Source organism: Microcaecilia unicolor, chromosome 1 (genome assembly GCF_901765095.1).
Source record: "Microcaecilia unicolor chromosome 1, aMicUni1.1, whole genome shotgun sequence".
Lineage (NCBI taxonomy): Eukaryota > Metazoa > Chordata > Amphibia > Gymnophiona > Siphonopidae > Microcaecilia > Microcaecilia unicolor.
Window position 1 is genome coordinate 645,485,110 of NC_044031.1, and position 15,564 is coordinate 645,500,673.

Sequence of the window (15,564 nt, forward strand, 5' to 3'; positions counted from 1 at the left end):
CCTGTCTTAAAGGTTGTAACAAAATACTGTTCTTACATACAGGCGGTAAACTAGTTGATTTAGCCTGCAGAAGAAAATTCATATGCCAAGGCCTATACAGTGCCCTCTCCCACCCAATAGGGGTATACTGATTTGTGCCTAGCACCCAGTCTCTGAGATGTCTCAGTAAATAGGCCTGGTTATATCTTTGAATATTGGGTAGACCCAAGCCTCCTTGTGTCCAATTATCATAAAGATATTCTAAACGTAATTTGGACTTCTTCCCGTCCCAAAGGAAATTCCTACAAATCCTATTTAACTTTCGTATATCTCTTCTTAGCTTGAATTATTTTTAAAATTGCTTGCATTGTTTTTCACACATGACATACTTCTTCACCGGACTTATTAATTCAACTTTTGTTTCAATCATTATTTCCTCATCTTGGGTACACAATACATTTCTAGTAAGATTTACTACTGTTAAAGGATTACGCTATAAGCGTCAGCTAGATCTAATATTTACTTATGCCATCGTTACTTGGAATGACCTGTACCAGTGTGTTGGAACTGAGCCAAGCTATCTTCCTTTTTGAAGGAAACTGAAATCTTTTTTTATTTGTTAAGTTTTAAGACGTTTTTTTTCTTTGACAATTTTAATGTTATTTTTGAACTTTTAATATATTAGATCTGATTTAATTCCCTATATATATTACTTGCGCTTCTGTTGCTGTAAGACGACTAGAACCTCTAGTTGGAATTTGTGCAGTAAACAAATTCTACATTAGATTAGATTAGATAAACTGGTGCCTAAAGTTAGGGGGCCAATAGTATGCCAGGTTTGTAGAATATTTGAATACAATGGAGGCAGGTGCATGCAAAAAGCCCTTGTGCAAATTCATTATGGAAATCCTGAAAACCCAACTGGATTGTGGACCTCGAGGACCGACATTGAATACCCCTGCTGTAGAGCATAAGTGTGGGCACAGTGCATCTCAATGGGGAAGGGGAAAACATCTTAAATTAGAACTTAGCGAGTAAAATGTTGTTAATAATACTATTACATTGTTGGTTCAGTCATGAATTGATAATAAATGTGACTGTTGGGCAGACTGGATGGTCTGTGCAGGTCTTTATCTGCTGTCATCTACTGTGTTACTATTCTACTAGCATCAGGGCTCTCTCCTGAATACCAGCACTGGAACAGTTGCAGGCTGCCACAGTGTGTGCGCTGTGTATTTTTTGAGGGGGGAGACTGTTGGGACAGGCCCACATGAGGACTCGGGATACTTCCAGCTTCATGTCAGCTTTGCAGAATGTGATATGTGTGTATCTATCCGACATGCACTGTTGAAAAAACATGTTAACTGCATGACAGGAAATGCAGAGGGTGCCTCAGTGAGATGCAGCGCATCATTACAATATAGTCTTTTGTTTTTTTCATGTATTGCCCCGTCCTTCTATGTAGGTAAAACATTCTTGATGACACCAGGCTTTGAGCCACCTATTGAAATTCTTGGTACTTTGTAAACTTTTCTCTCCCTTTCTAAAAGTAGGTAGTATTTCAGAAAAAGTTACTGTTTGTACCAAACGTTTTAACCCCTCCCCCAGGGCCTGAAAAGCTCTCTTTGCTGCAAGTGAGGTATTATTGGCCAATTCATTTGTTCCCAAATAGATAACAACATCAGTGTTAGACTTCTTAGTTTTTTCTCTGATTATAGTCAGTATTTGCCAAGTAGTCCTGGTAGCTGAGGAGTCTGGAAGGCATTTCACTTTGCTGGGCCCCATGAACTGTGTTCCAAAGTTAATGCCTCTGATAACGGGGTTCTGATGGGTCCTTTTAAAGATTTGTTTAATTAATCCTTGGAGACGAGGGAGGTTCCGTGGGATTGGAGAAGAGCGGACGTGGTCCCTCTTCACAAAAATGATGACAGAGAAGAAGCCGGGAACTGGTAAGCCTCAGTTCGGTTATTTGGAAAAGTCATGAAAGCAATGCTGAAGGAAAGGGTAGTGAATTTCCTGGAATCCAATAGGTTAGGCGATGAGAGGCTGATATGCACATACAGAGAGAGAGGGACCTTGAGGTGATAGTATTTGAGGCTCTAAAGGTGATGAAACAGTGTGATAAGGCGGTGGCTGTAGCCAGAAGAATGCTAGGTTGTATAGAGAGAGGTGTAACTAGCAGAAGAAAGGAGGTGTTGATGTCCCTGTACAAGTCATTGGTGAGGCCCCACATATGAGAAGAGACTGGAAAACCTGAATATGTATACCCTAGAGGAGAGGAGGGACAGGGGAGATTTGATACAGATGTACTAAAACTTTAAAGGTATTTATAGAGAAACAGATATTTTCCAGAGAAGGGAAAATGGTAAAACTAGAGGACATGAATTGAGGTTGCAGGGTGGTAGGCTTAGGAGTAATGTCAGAAGATTTTTTTCACAGAGGGGGATGGTGGATGCCTGGAATGCCCTCCCGAGGGAGGTGGTGGAGAAATAAACTGTGGCGGGATTCAAAATGGCATGGGATGAACACAGAGTGCCAGGCAGACTTTTATGGTCTGTGTCCCGCAAATAACAAGATGTATTCAGATAGGCTTTGATGGCAACTCCAGTAGGAACATATGGACAGAGCCGGGCAGACTTCTATGGTCTATGTCCCAGAAACAACAAAGAAAGACCATGATCAAGTATATAATATCACATTCATTGTTGATTTAATCTGATTTGAGAATGAATGTGACTGTTGGGCAGACTGGATGGACCATTCAGGTCTTTATCTGCCGTCACATAAGTACATAAGTACGTAAGTAATGCCACACTGGGAAAAGACCAAGGGTCCATCGAGCCCAGCATCCTGTCCATGACAGCGGCCAATCCAGGCCAAGGGCACCTGGCAAGCTTCCCAAACGTACAAACATTCTATACATGTTATTCCTGGAATTGTGGATTTTTCCAAAGTCCATTTAGTAGCGGTCTATGGACTTGTCCATTAGGAAACCGTCTAACCCCTTTTTAAACTCTGCCAAGCTAACCGCCTTCACCACGTTCTCCGGCAACGAATTCCAGAGTTTAATTACGCATTGGGTGAAGAAAAAGTTTCTCCGATTTGTTTTAAGTTTATTACACTGTAGTTTCATCGCATGCTCCCTAGTCCTAGTATTTTTGGAAAGCGTGAACAGACGCTTCACATCCACCTGTTCCACTCCACTCATTATTTTATATACTTCTATCATGTCTCCCCTCAGCCGTCTCTTCTCCAAGCTGAAAAGCCCTAGCCTCCTTAGTCTTTCTTCATAGGGAAGTCGCCCCATCCCCGCTATCATTTTAGTCGCCCTTCGCTGCACCTTTTCCAATTCCACTATATCTTTCTTGAGATGCGGCGACCAGAATTGAACACAATACTCAAGGTGCAGTCGCACAATGGAGCGATATAACGGCATTATAACATCCTCACACCTGTTTTCCATACCTTTCCTAATAATACCCAACATTCTATTCGCTTTCCGAGCCGCAGCAGCACACTGAGCAGAAAGTTTCAGTGTATTATCGACGACGACACCCAGATCCCTTTCTTGGTCCGTAACTCCTAACGTGGAACCTTGCATGACATAGCTATAATTCGGGTTCTTTTTTCCCACATGCATCACCTTGCACTTGCTCACATTAAACGTCATCTGCCATCTAGCCGCCCAGTCTCCCAGTCTCGTAAGGTCCTTCTGTAATTTTTCACAATCCTGTCGCGAGTTAACGACTTTGAATAACTTTGTGTCATCAGCAAATTTAATTACCTCGCTAGTTACTCCCATCTCTAAATCATTTATAAATATATTAAAAAGCAGCGGTCCTAGCACAGATCCCTGAGGAACCCCACTAACTACCCTTCTCCATTGTGAATAATGCCCATTTAACCCCACTCTCTGTTTCCTATCCTTCAACCAGTTTTTAATCCTTCAACCAGTTTTTAATCCACAATAGGACTTTTCCTCCTATCCCATGACCCTCCAATTTCCTCTTACTGTCCAGCTTATAATCGAAAGTGATCGCCGGCCATTTCCCGACATAAATCGGGAGATGGCCGGCGATCTCAGAAAAGCAGCGAAATCGGTATAATCAAAAGCTGCATTTTTGACAGCATCGCTGCTTTCCTGTCGCCTCACCGGCGAAAGTTCAAAGGGGCGTGTCGCCGGCTAAGCGAAGGCGGGACATGGGCAGGAGTGGGCGTGGCTACCAGATGGCCGGCTTTCGCCGATAATGGAAAACAAAAACCTGGCGATAAGCAGTATTTCGCCGGGTTTACTTGGTCCTTTTATTTTCACGACCAAGCCTCAAAAAGGTGCCCCACCTGACCAGATGACCACCGGAGGGAATGGGGGATGACCTCCCCATACTCCCCCAGTGGTCACCAACCCCCTCCCACACTAAAAAAATAAAATTACAAACCTTTTTTGCCAGCCTGTATGCCAGCCTCAAATGATGTACCCACCTCAATGACAGCAGAATGTGTTCTATCCTCCGACAGCCTTTCCCTGGTTGTGATGTGGCTCTCGGGTGAGTGTGACACCTTTTCTGTTAGGTGCACTGCACAGTCACATCAGCAATGCATTGTGGTGGGTGTAGGGTACTGGGCTGTACTCCCATGGTGCTTTTCCCCCTGCTAACTGGGTCAGAGTATGCCCTGTTTTACTTCCGTTAGTCCATGGGGTAGTGGCCATGTTTGTAAGCCAGTTTTAGATCCCTTTCATGTGTTACCCACGTTAGAGAACTTAGTTATTACCTTGAATGTTGCTGAAAGAGGGCATTGTACACCATTCTGCCAGCTCGGACCTACTGCTAATCTCAGTACCAGGAAGACTCTTTGCCAGTGGGGCACAACCTCTGATCTGCAGTTAACTGTGAGTAAACATGCTTATTCAAATAAAGGACTTTTTCAAAGAGATTAGTCTTCAGGTGTCAAGTGGTGTGGCAAGCTTATACAGCAGCAACAAGTCCTGTCCCTGGAGCACTTTTAGTGGGTACCGCAGTGCACTTAAGGCAGGCGGACCCGGACCCATCCCCCCCCCTACCTGTAACACTTGTGCTGGTAATGGGAGCCCTCAAAAACCCACTGTACCCACATGTCTAGGGTGCCCAGTTGGTGTCCTGGGGACCAGTGTGCTACAAATGCTGGCTCCTCCCACGACCAAATGGCTTGGATTTCGCCGGGTTGGAGATCGCCGGTATTTTTTTCCATTATCGCTGAAAAACAAACCCGGCCATCTCAAACCCGGCAAAATCCAAGCCATTTGGCTGTGCTAAACCGTATTATCGAAAAAAAAATGGCCGGCCATCTTTTTCGATAATACGGTTCCGGCCAGCTGTAGCGCCGCCGCCACAGTAGATCGCTGGCAACCTATTTGGCCGGCGACGTTCGATTATGCCCCTCCACGTCACTATTTCTAAAGCTGTTTACCCAGGTGAACAGGCTCTTTCTGAAAATGATCCAGGTAAAAGCCTAAATGGAGATCAATAATCCACATACTAAGAAACTTGGACATAATAAAAAAAATAAAAAGCTAAGGAAAACATATGCTGGAGCATGTTTAGGTCAGTGGGAGCAAAATCACACACCTACATTATATTTTCAAATATAGGTGGAGAGGTGGAATCAAGATTTTGGTACCTATACAATAGAGGAGCTCCAAAAAAGTTTAAAGAGTGGACCTGTTATTAGCAAAAAGTGCATATCTTTGTGAACTCCATTGTATTCAGATATATCTGATGCATATTTATTGTGGAAATCCTGAAAAACTGACTGGGACTGACATTGAATACCCTTGCATCCTGATCCGTCTGGCCATTTTTTTAGGGGCTCAGACCATAAAAGTCTGTCCAGCACTGGCTCTACTTCCTAACTACTGGAGTTGCTGTTGAAGCCCACTCCAGCCCATCCTGATCTGTCTTGCCATATATAGGACACATACTGTAGAAGTCTGTTCTGCACTGGCCTCCTATTCCCACTGCTGGAGTTGCCCTCTAAGCACCATTCCTGCCCATTATAAATAATCATATTAACTACTCTTCACTTTAACATATCACTGTCTCTGGTACAAGTTTCTTGATGTAAAGCCAAGCTCGTCTAAGCATAGATCAGTCCCAGTGGCTCTCACTCACTCACTGGTCTCTGAGGCTATCTTGCTCTCTGTTTTTTTTCCAGGGTAAAATTTAAGAAGGGTCTGTATGTGATCTTTGCTCGCTCAGCGGCCCCTGAGACCTGGGCCATGAAGTTGGAGAAACAAAGGGGTGCGAAGCCGCACATGGCTTTGGTCACTTGTCGCCGTGTCGATGGAGGAGCTTCAGACTGGAGGTATGCTACGCTTTCTCCTCAGCTCTGGCTGTATGGGTGTGACTTTGGGCATGACTGGGACTTGTTCTCAGTGCTGGCTGTATGTGCGTGACTGCCACTAGTCCTTCCAGATCCATAGCCAGGCAATGTGGCAAGTGAAAAATTGCAGCATCAATCTGAATGCAACATGCGATACCATAAGGTGGGAGACTTAGTTCATTTTTTAAAATTTAAAATATAACACTATGTGTACAGTCTTATTTATTTATTTCAAACATACATATACCACATGATCTGACATTCTCACCCAGTCTCTCTCATATACCCCCCAAGGCGTCACTCATTCTTTCTTTCTCTCACGCACCCCCAGCCTTCACCCGGTCTCTCTTTCTCTCTCAATCTCATGTACTCCCCCAGCCTTCACTCAGTCTCTCTCTGTCTCTCATGTACACCCAGGCTTCACCCAATTTCTCTCCCCCTCTCATGTAATCCTCCTCCCCACCTTTACCCAGCCTCTTTCTCTCATGTGTCCCCTCCTTTCCACCAACCTTCACCCAACCTCTTTTCCCTCACCTGTCTTCAGCTGCATATTCTTGCTGCAGGATCCCTACTTCCCCACCACGACTCCTCTGTCCATGAACTTGGAAGTTGGGGTTGGTCTTGCGGTTTCAAGTCTCATGAGACTTGAAACTGCAGACCAACTCGAACATCCGGTGCAACGGTGCTGAAGCTTACGGATGGACGAGTTGCAGTGGCAAAGCAGGGATCCTGTGGCAAGAATCTCTTCCCCCCCCCCCCCCTAAAAAAATTGCAAATTTCTGGAAGCCAAGAGAAGGCACTTGGTGGGGGCCGTAGGTTGGACAAGCTTGCTCTACCAGAACTGACCCTTATCCTCTACCCTAGCAGTAGATGCTGGAAATGGAGTGTGTGTTTCGAAGTTATGAAGTCATCCATGACCCATTTTGAGTAAAAAAAATGAGACTTGTAGGAGTTGGAAGGTGTTTGTGTTTGAGGAGTTTTTTGCTGAATAGTCTCAGAGAGAAGTTACAAGGTGAAAACAAAAGAAGCAGTCAAATGACGAGGATCAGGAGAGAGGAATAAAATCAAGAGTACAGAGAAAGAGAAAGAGACCACCATCCTCATCCTATTCAGGAGGGAATGAAGATCAGTGGCCCACTGCTTAGGATAGCTGGGTGAGGTATGGAAATAATGCTCTAAATGGCTATAATAGTCCTCTTCACCAGTTCAGGGATGTGCATGCCCTCACAATTTCATTGCTCTTTGGCAGTTTCACTCACGCTCAGCTGCTGCCACAGAATAATGACACGCAGACCCAGGTCAGTGGGTAGGATGATGCCAGCCATAAGGCTGCTTGGCTGTCACAAGCACCATGTTTCTAGTTCAGCTCCTGTCTTTTTCACCAGGTGGCCAAAATTGACCAATCCTAGTGGGGGTGCTCTAGTTGACAATGGAGATCAGTGATGATAACCCTGGGCAGATGCTCCCTGTGCTCTACCTACCCCTATCCCAAGGATAATTGCATACTGCCACCACTAACTGATTCACTGGCCTAGAGATTATGTTCTTACTGTGTCCTCCTGTGCTTAATTTTGTGAGCCCACTAATAACAGAAAAAGCACCTACATATAATAAAATGTAAACCGCATTGATTGTACCACATAAGGGCGACATGTCAAATCCCTTTTCCTTTCCCTCCCCAGCATGGGCCCTACAAGTGTGACTATCGGGCTCATTTTCGAAAGAGAAGGATGTCCATCTTTCGACATAAAACGGAAGATGGACGTCCTTCTCACAGAGACGTCCAAATCGGTATAATCAAAACCCGATTTTGGACGTCTCCAATTGCAGTCCATTGCAAGGACATCCAAATTTCAAGGGGGCGTGTTGGAGGTGTAGTGAAGGCGGGACGTGGACATGCCTAACACTTGGACATCCTTGACCCATAATCGAAAAAAACAAGGACGTCCCTGACGAACACTTGGTTGCTTTCACCTAGACGTATTTTTATTACGAATAAGGCACAAAAAGGTGCCCAAAATGACCAGCAGGCTTATTTTCAAAAGAGAAGGGCGTCCATCTTTTCACACAAATCGCAAGATGGGCGTCCTTCTCACAGGGTCGCCCAAATCGGCATAATCGAAAGCCGAGTTTGGGCGTCCTCAACTGCTTTCCATCGCGGGGACGACCAAAGTTCATGGGGGCGTGTCGGAGGCATAGCGAAGGCGGGACTGGGGTGTGCCTAGCACATGGGCGTCCTCGACCGATAATGGAAAAAAGAAGGGCGTCCCTGACGAACACTTGGACGACTTTACCTGGTCCTTTTTTTCTTACGACCAAGCCACAAAAATGTGCCCTAAATGACCAGATGACCACCGGAGGGAATCGGGGATGACCTCCCCTTACTCCCCCAGTGGTCAGTAACCCCCTCCCACCCTTAAAAAAAGTTAAAAAAATATTTTTTCCAGCCTCTATGCCAGCCTCAAATGTCATACCCATCTCCATGACAGCAGTATGCAGGTTCCTGGAGCAGTTTTAGTGGGTGCAGTGCATTTCAGGCAGGTGGACCCAGGCCCCCCATCCCCACCTGTTACACTTGTGGTGATAAATGTGAGCCGTTCAAAACCCACCACTGTACCCACATGTAGGTGCCCCCCTTCACCCATGAGGGCTATGGTAGTGGTGTACAGTTGTGGGGAGTGGGTTTGGGGGGGTTGGGGGGGCTCAGCACACAAGGTAAGGGAGCTATGCACCTGGGAGCAATTTCTGAAGTCCACTGCAGTGCCCCTAGGGTGCCCGGTTGGTGTCCTGGCATGTCAGGGGGACCAATGCACTAGAAATGCTGGCTCCTCCCATGTCCAAATGACTTGCATTTGGACGTTTTTGACATGGACGTCTTTGGTTTCGAAAATTGCCGAAAGTCAAAGACGTCCATGTCTAGGGACGTCCAAATCTAGGGACGTCCAAATTTAAGGATTTGGATGTCTCTGACGGTATTTTCGAAACGAAAGATGGACATCCATCTTGTTTCGAAAATAAGGGTTTCCCTGCCCCTGGATTTGGACGTTTTGCAAAGACGTCCAAATCGCAACTTGGACGTTTCTTTGGAAAATGCCCCTCCACGTCTCCTCTTGTATGCTGATTGTATTTGATTTGACTGTGTCTTGTTTTCATCACTGGCTGTTGTACATGTGGAACTGTAATGCTATCAATGCTGGCTGTACCTCATCTTCAGTGCTGACTGTGTGTGATTATGACTGTAGCTCATCCTCAGTGCTGGCTGTGTGTAATTGTGACTGTAGCTCATCCTCGGTGCTGGCTGTGTGTGATTATCCTGCTTATAATCAAAATAGAAAAACGCCTATATTGTGACCCAAATCGGGAGATAGACATTTATCTCACAAAAACGAATAAAGCGGTATAATCGAAAGCCGAATTTGGACGTTTTCAACTGCACTCTGTCGCGGATGCGGACAAAGTTGATGGAGGCGTGTCAAAGGCGTGGTGAAGGCGGAACTGGGGCGTGGTTATCGGGCGATCAGAGATGGGCGCCTTTCGCCGATAATGGAAAAAAAATATGCGTTTTTAGTGAGAATTTAGGGCACTTTTCCTGGACCCTGTTTTTCCACGAATAAGGCCCCCAAAAGTGCCCTAAATGACCAGATGACCACTGGAGGGAATCGGGGATGACCTCCCCTTACTCCCCCAGTGGTCACAAACCCCCTCCCACCACAAAATATGCCATTTCACAACTTTTTATTTTCACCCTCAAATGTCATACCCACCTTCCTGGCAGCAGTATGCAGGTCACTGGAGCAATTATTAGGGGGTGCAGTGGACTTCAGGCAGGTGGACCCAGGCCCATCTCCCCCCACCTGTTACACTTGTGCTGGTAAATTGGAGCCCTCCAAACCGCCCCCAAACCCACTGTACCCACATGTAGGTGCCCCCCTTCACCCCTTAGGGCTATAGTAATGGTGTAGGCTTGTGGGCAGTGGGTTTTGAGGGGGATTTGGGGGGCTCAACACCCAAGGGAAGGGTGCTATGCACCTGGGAGCTGTTTTACTTTTTTTTTGTAAAAGTGCCCCCTAGGGTGCCCGGTTGGTGTCCTGGCATGTGAGGGGGACCAGTGCACTACGAATCTGGCCCCTCCCATGAATAAATGTCTTGGAGTTATTCGTTTTTGAGCTGGGCGCTTTTGGTTTCCATTATCGCTGAAAAACAAAAACGCCCAGCTCAAAAAAAGATAAACGTCCATGTTTTTCGAAACTACGGTTCGGTCCGCCCCTTCACGGACCCGTTCTCGGAGATAAACGCCCATGGAGATAGACATTTCCGTTCGATTATGCTCCTTCACGTCTACCTCATTTTCAGTACTGTTTGTGTGTGATAGTGACTGCAGTTCATAATCATTGCTGGTTGTGATTGTAACCAGCTCATCCTCAGCTGGCTGTGTGTGATTGGGATTGTACCTCATCCTCAGTGCTGGTTGTGTGTGATTGTGACTGTAGCTCATCCTTGGTGCTGGCTGTGTGTAATTGTGACTGTCGCTCATCCTAGGTGCTGGCATGTGTGGTTGTGACTAGCTCATCCTCAGTGCTGGCTGTGTGTGATTGTGACTGCAGCTCATCCTCAGTGCTGGCTGTGTATGGTTGTAACTATAGCTCATCCTCGGAGCTGGCTGTGTGTGTGGTTTTGACTGTAGCTCATCCTCAGTGCTGGGTTTGTGTGATTATGGCTGTAGCTCATTCTTGGTGCTGGATGTGTGTGACTGTGATATGTTTATCGTACAGGTTGTGTGTGTGACTGTGATTCCTCCCATGATTTGTTTCACAGTGCGGCTGACTTTCCCGAGTTCCTTTACTTGGACTTTGGTGTGGAGAATGGCACAGGTTCCGTGTCCACCCGCCGGGTCTCCTGGCAGGTGGAATACCCTGGTCTCAGCACTTCAGAGGAGGGGGAGAAAGTGTTCTGGGAAGTGCTGGTGTCAGACCGTGACCTTCGGGCTATTGTTCCGCTTGTTAAGGTAAGGGGCCATTTCTTTTCCTTTGTGAGCCTAAGGATCCTTAGGGTTCTTTTGCCTTTCTGTTCTCTCTGCAAACGAAAATGTGCAAATAAAAGAAAGTCTGCACCCTAGACAATTTGCCTCTGTAAAATGCAAGCACATATGCTTTCTGTCACACATCTCTTGAATGGATTTTTACCAGTGAGCAGCCAAATGAAGTCCCAGAACCCAGAGATGTTAATAAACAGCCCAAAGGCCCAAATACTTAACCCAGAATTAATTTTATGAGTTTCCATTTCAGTAGTGCACTAGTCATTATATTCACCAGATGTTGAATAAAACAAACATAATATTATCTTGAAATTTGACTTCTGGAGTTAATTGCAGCAAGTGGGCTTCATTTTTTCTCTATAGTCATTACTATCCTAAAAATTGAAGTGTCATTTCAGTTCTATGTCCTGATGAGCTGGGCTGATTTGGGTTAATCAGCAGAACACAGACAATCTAGAATGATTTCTGTGTGAGCCATTAGTGCTAGCCATTCTGTGATATTAACCAAACTATACAGAACTATATATTGGCCACAGATTGAGACACTGGGGACTACTGAGAGTGCGTGCCTGAGGCTGGGAGGTTTCTTGTAGACTTTGTCTATCAGTGTCGGATCTTACTCAGCATTCTTCTACGACAGGAAGAGGAGATTCTGAACACGGCTGTGCTGACCGGCATTCCCCGGAAGGTTCCGGTAAAACTGGTTGCTGTGGAGACAGGGGGCTTTGCACTGGACATCTCAAACCGTGTACATTGCGCATCTTCCAGTGTTCAAGTGATTCAGGTAGGGAGTGGCCTTTCCAGGTTACAGAGTGCAGAAACAGGACTGGGTCTTTCTTTTCCCTACAAAAAGGCTTCTGGAGAGCGGGGTAGGAGTTCTGGGGATTATTTTCTTCAATTTAAATTTTAATAGATTTTTAAAATTCAATCAAGGTATGAGAAAAAGTAAACCCAATCAAAAATCAACACAAAACTCAAGGTTTCACTGAAAAACATAATGATCCTCATGTGCATGGAATTAAAGAAAACTGTAAAAATCAAATGGAGGAAAAAGACCTCATTAACCGGATAGCAACAATGATTTCTTTTTGCTCAAATCAACGGTTCCATATTCATCATTGGTCATAAAAAAAAACCTCCATTGATAGTTCCCCTTTATTACAAAAACATTTTAAATATTTTTTTAATCTTCATTAATCTTTCTTCAATTTTATTAATATTGATGGCAAGGAAATTTAATCCAAAAGGAAGTAATCAATCATTTTATAATCTCAACGGGACCCGTTTCACCCAACACATGGCCTTCTTCAGGGGTTTCCCTTCAAAATCCAAATTTGACAGGATACGTATCTTGACTTCAATTTGTCACGTAATATGGGTATGAACCCATGGCAACAAAAATAAATATAACCTTACTTAGTATCAATTTGCTTTAAAGTATATTATCTACACCTTTTGGCAATCTTTAAGGTTTTTCATATATATGCTTGTGTTTTAAGTACTGGGCTGCAACCTCCCTGTCTGTTCAACTTTTTGCCGCATTTAGTGGCTTGTATTTCAACAATAGTATTGTAAGGATTACTTGGTAATTTTATGAGTAAGCAGCATTAGAGAATAGAATATCGATAGAGATAATGATGGTTCCAGAGATTCGGAATTATATATTGCAGTTATCTACTCAATTTGACATATCACATTGATGTATAACATTTTTTTTCTGATGTTATTCTTGACATTTGAGGGGATAGAAAGTATCAAGAGTTTAGATATATAAAGTGATAGATTGATTTATGTTTTTTCATCATCGTAAATATACCGTCACAAAATGAATCACGACAATGTTGAATCAAGCAAAGATTTTGCTCAGTAGTTAAGATATTATTGTGCGCAAGTGGGTGTTTTCTCTATGATTAGCACTATCTTTTTAAAAAATCATCACTGATAATGGCAGACGTTGGGTTACATCATTATATGTTATTCTGAAGAAAATAAGTATGTATATGAGGTTTTTGTTTTCTAGTATATGAATAGAATATGATGAGCAATGAGTTTTTTAAGAACATTAATTTCATCACTATACCAATAGCTTAATATGCCTATAATTTAATATGGTTTCCATAACCCAAAAATATGGATTAATGATCTTGTGTAGATAATATATTTTGAAAGCAAATTGAGGATCACTATGTTTTTCAGTTAAACCTCCTAAGGTGTTGTTTTCCCTCCGTACCCCCCCCCCCACAAAATCTGGTGTCGCTTTCCCTCTCCCCCCTCCCCACAAGGTCTTGTGTCGCTTTCCCTCCCTCCCCCTCCCAAGTTTGGTGTCGCTCTCCCAATCTACCTGCCTCCCCCCCACCCCCCCACAGGGTCGGTGTCACTCTCCCTCCCTCTGTTCCCACAAGGTCCGGTGTTGCTTGCTCTCCCACCCACCCCGCCACCGCCACCACTGGGTACTGTTTCGCACTCTCCCTACCACCTCTGCAAGCGCCGGTGTCACTCCTCCACCTCTCTGCTATGCTTCCTTCAGCCTTTCCATCTTCTGGGCTGCCGGCAGCATTAGCAATGTAAACACGCTGCCTTCGCGTGCCTGGAAGCCTTCTCTCTGCAGCGAGCGATCTGCCTACGCGGAAACAGGAAGTCGCAATAGAGAGAAGGCTTCTGGGCCATGCGAAGGCAGCATGCTTACATTGCTAACGCTGCCAGCAGCCTGGAAGATGGAAAGGCTGCAGTGGGAGCACAGTGGGACTGGGACTGCTCTCTTCTCCTGCAGATTGGGGATTGAATTTCCTGGCCCATGCCAAACCTTGTCTGCTCTCAGGCCTCACAAAGGGGGAATTCTGAGGTGGTGAGGATCAGATCTTTGGGGTGCAGGAAGTATTGCTAGATCTGCAGTCACTGAGGGGTCCTTTTACTAAGGTGCGAGAAAAAGGACACTGCAGTAGCAGCAGTGGCCATTTTCCCCGCGCACCAGGGCCCTTTTTACTGCAGTGGGTAAAAAGCCCCTTAAAAAAAACTCTTACCGTGTGGCCATGCGGGGGAGGAGCAATTACCACCACCCATCGAGGTGGTGGTAAGGGCTCCCGCAGTAACCTGGCGGTAACTGGGCAGCATGCAGTGATGCTTGATTACTGCTGGGTTAGCGCCACGCTATAAAAAGTATTTTTTTTCCGGTATGCGACACGTTGGGCTGGCAGTAGTTCTGAGTTAGCGTACAGTAAGCCCACATTGGGCTTACTGACGCTTTGTAAAAGGGCCCCTAATTTTCTTCTGGACCACTGCTAACTGCACAATGGCAGAGTCTGCGTATACCTGTGCAGCAGCCATCAAACTTTTTTTTGGATATTTTTAGACCGTTACTTTAAAAAAGCACTATTTTCCAGCAAAATCCCAGCTTTCATTCTTTCCAATGACAACCCAGCCACGTGTGCAGGGTGGCAGGAAATATCCTAACCAGATGAGAGCAGGATTAATATCGGCGTAATAAGGATAAAAGCAAAGAAGAGAAATAAAGCCAGCTTCTATTACAGTGCGACATCCTTGGTGCTGAGCACAAGCTTAGGCTGTTGCACAAGAAAGCAACAGGAGTCAAGTTAAACCTGGGGCTACTGAAAATCAGGTTGCGTAAATTATAAGCTCACCAGACTCTGTTTATCAGTATTTAGCCTTTGTCCCACTGCCCCCCCTTGTATGTAATTGTCTCTCATTTGCTTACTCAGGTGACAGACACGTGTGATTTTGTCTATGTTGGAGGGAAGGAGAGCCGTGGGGCTCTCAAGGTTCGAGTGGATTTCTGGTACGAGCGCCTCTGGACATCTTTGCACCTCCGAGTCTGGGTTCCACTGCTGCCTCTGCGTGTTGAAGTGTCAGACATCCACCTGGAGCAGATTAGAGGGTGGCGGGCAGCACCCCGGGATAGGTGAGTGCAGAGTCTTCATTTTCTCTGCAGAGTCCCTGAATGGACTGATCAACCCGTCCCTAACCAGTTAAATAGGGTTACCACTCAATGTCCCTAAGTGGGACCACTTAGCCCCATTTCCCTGAAGAATCTCTAAAGGATGCTACTTGGTCCCTCCCCACTTCCTTCCATTTATTTATTTATTATTTATTTATTACATTTGTATCCCGCACTTTCCCACTAAAAGCAGGCTCAATGCGGCTTACATAGTAATAGGTAGCACAGAATTTTGTTATGT

At 45.1% G+C, this 15,564-nt stretch overlaps 1 protein-coding gene across 2 annotated transcripts in view; it reads left to right on the forward strand.

Annotated features, from left to right (window-relative positions):
* Positions 1-15,564, forward strand: part of TMEM132A (transmembrane protein 132A) — a 129,487-nt gene that overhangs the window by 94,661 nt on the left and 19,262 nt on the right. For both annotated transcript variants that reach the window (XM_030222217.1, XM_030222209.1), the window contains exons 5-8: positions 6,169-6,318; positions 11,152-11,341; positions 12,012-12,155; positions 15,088-15,287. In XM_030222217.1, coding sequence (XP_030078077.1) covers positions 6,169-6,318; positions 11,152-11,341; positions 12,012-12,155; positions 15,088-15,287 — 684 coding nt within the window. The remainder of the gene's footprint in view (positions 1-6,168; positions 6,319-11,151; positions 11,342-12,011; positions 12,156-15,087; positions 15,288-15,564) is intronic.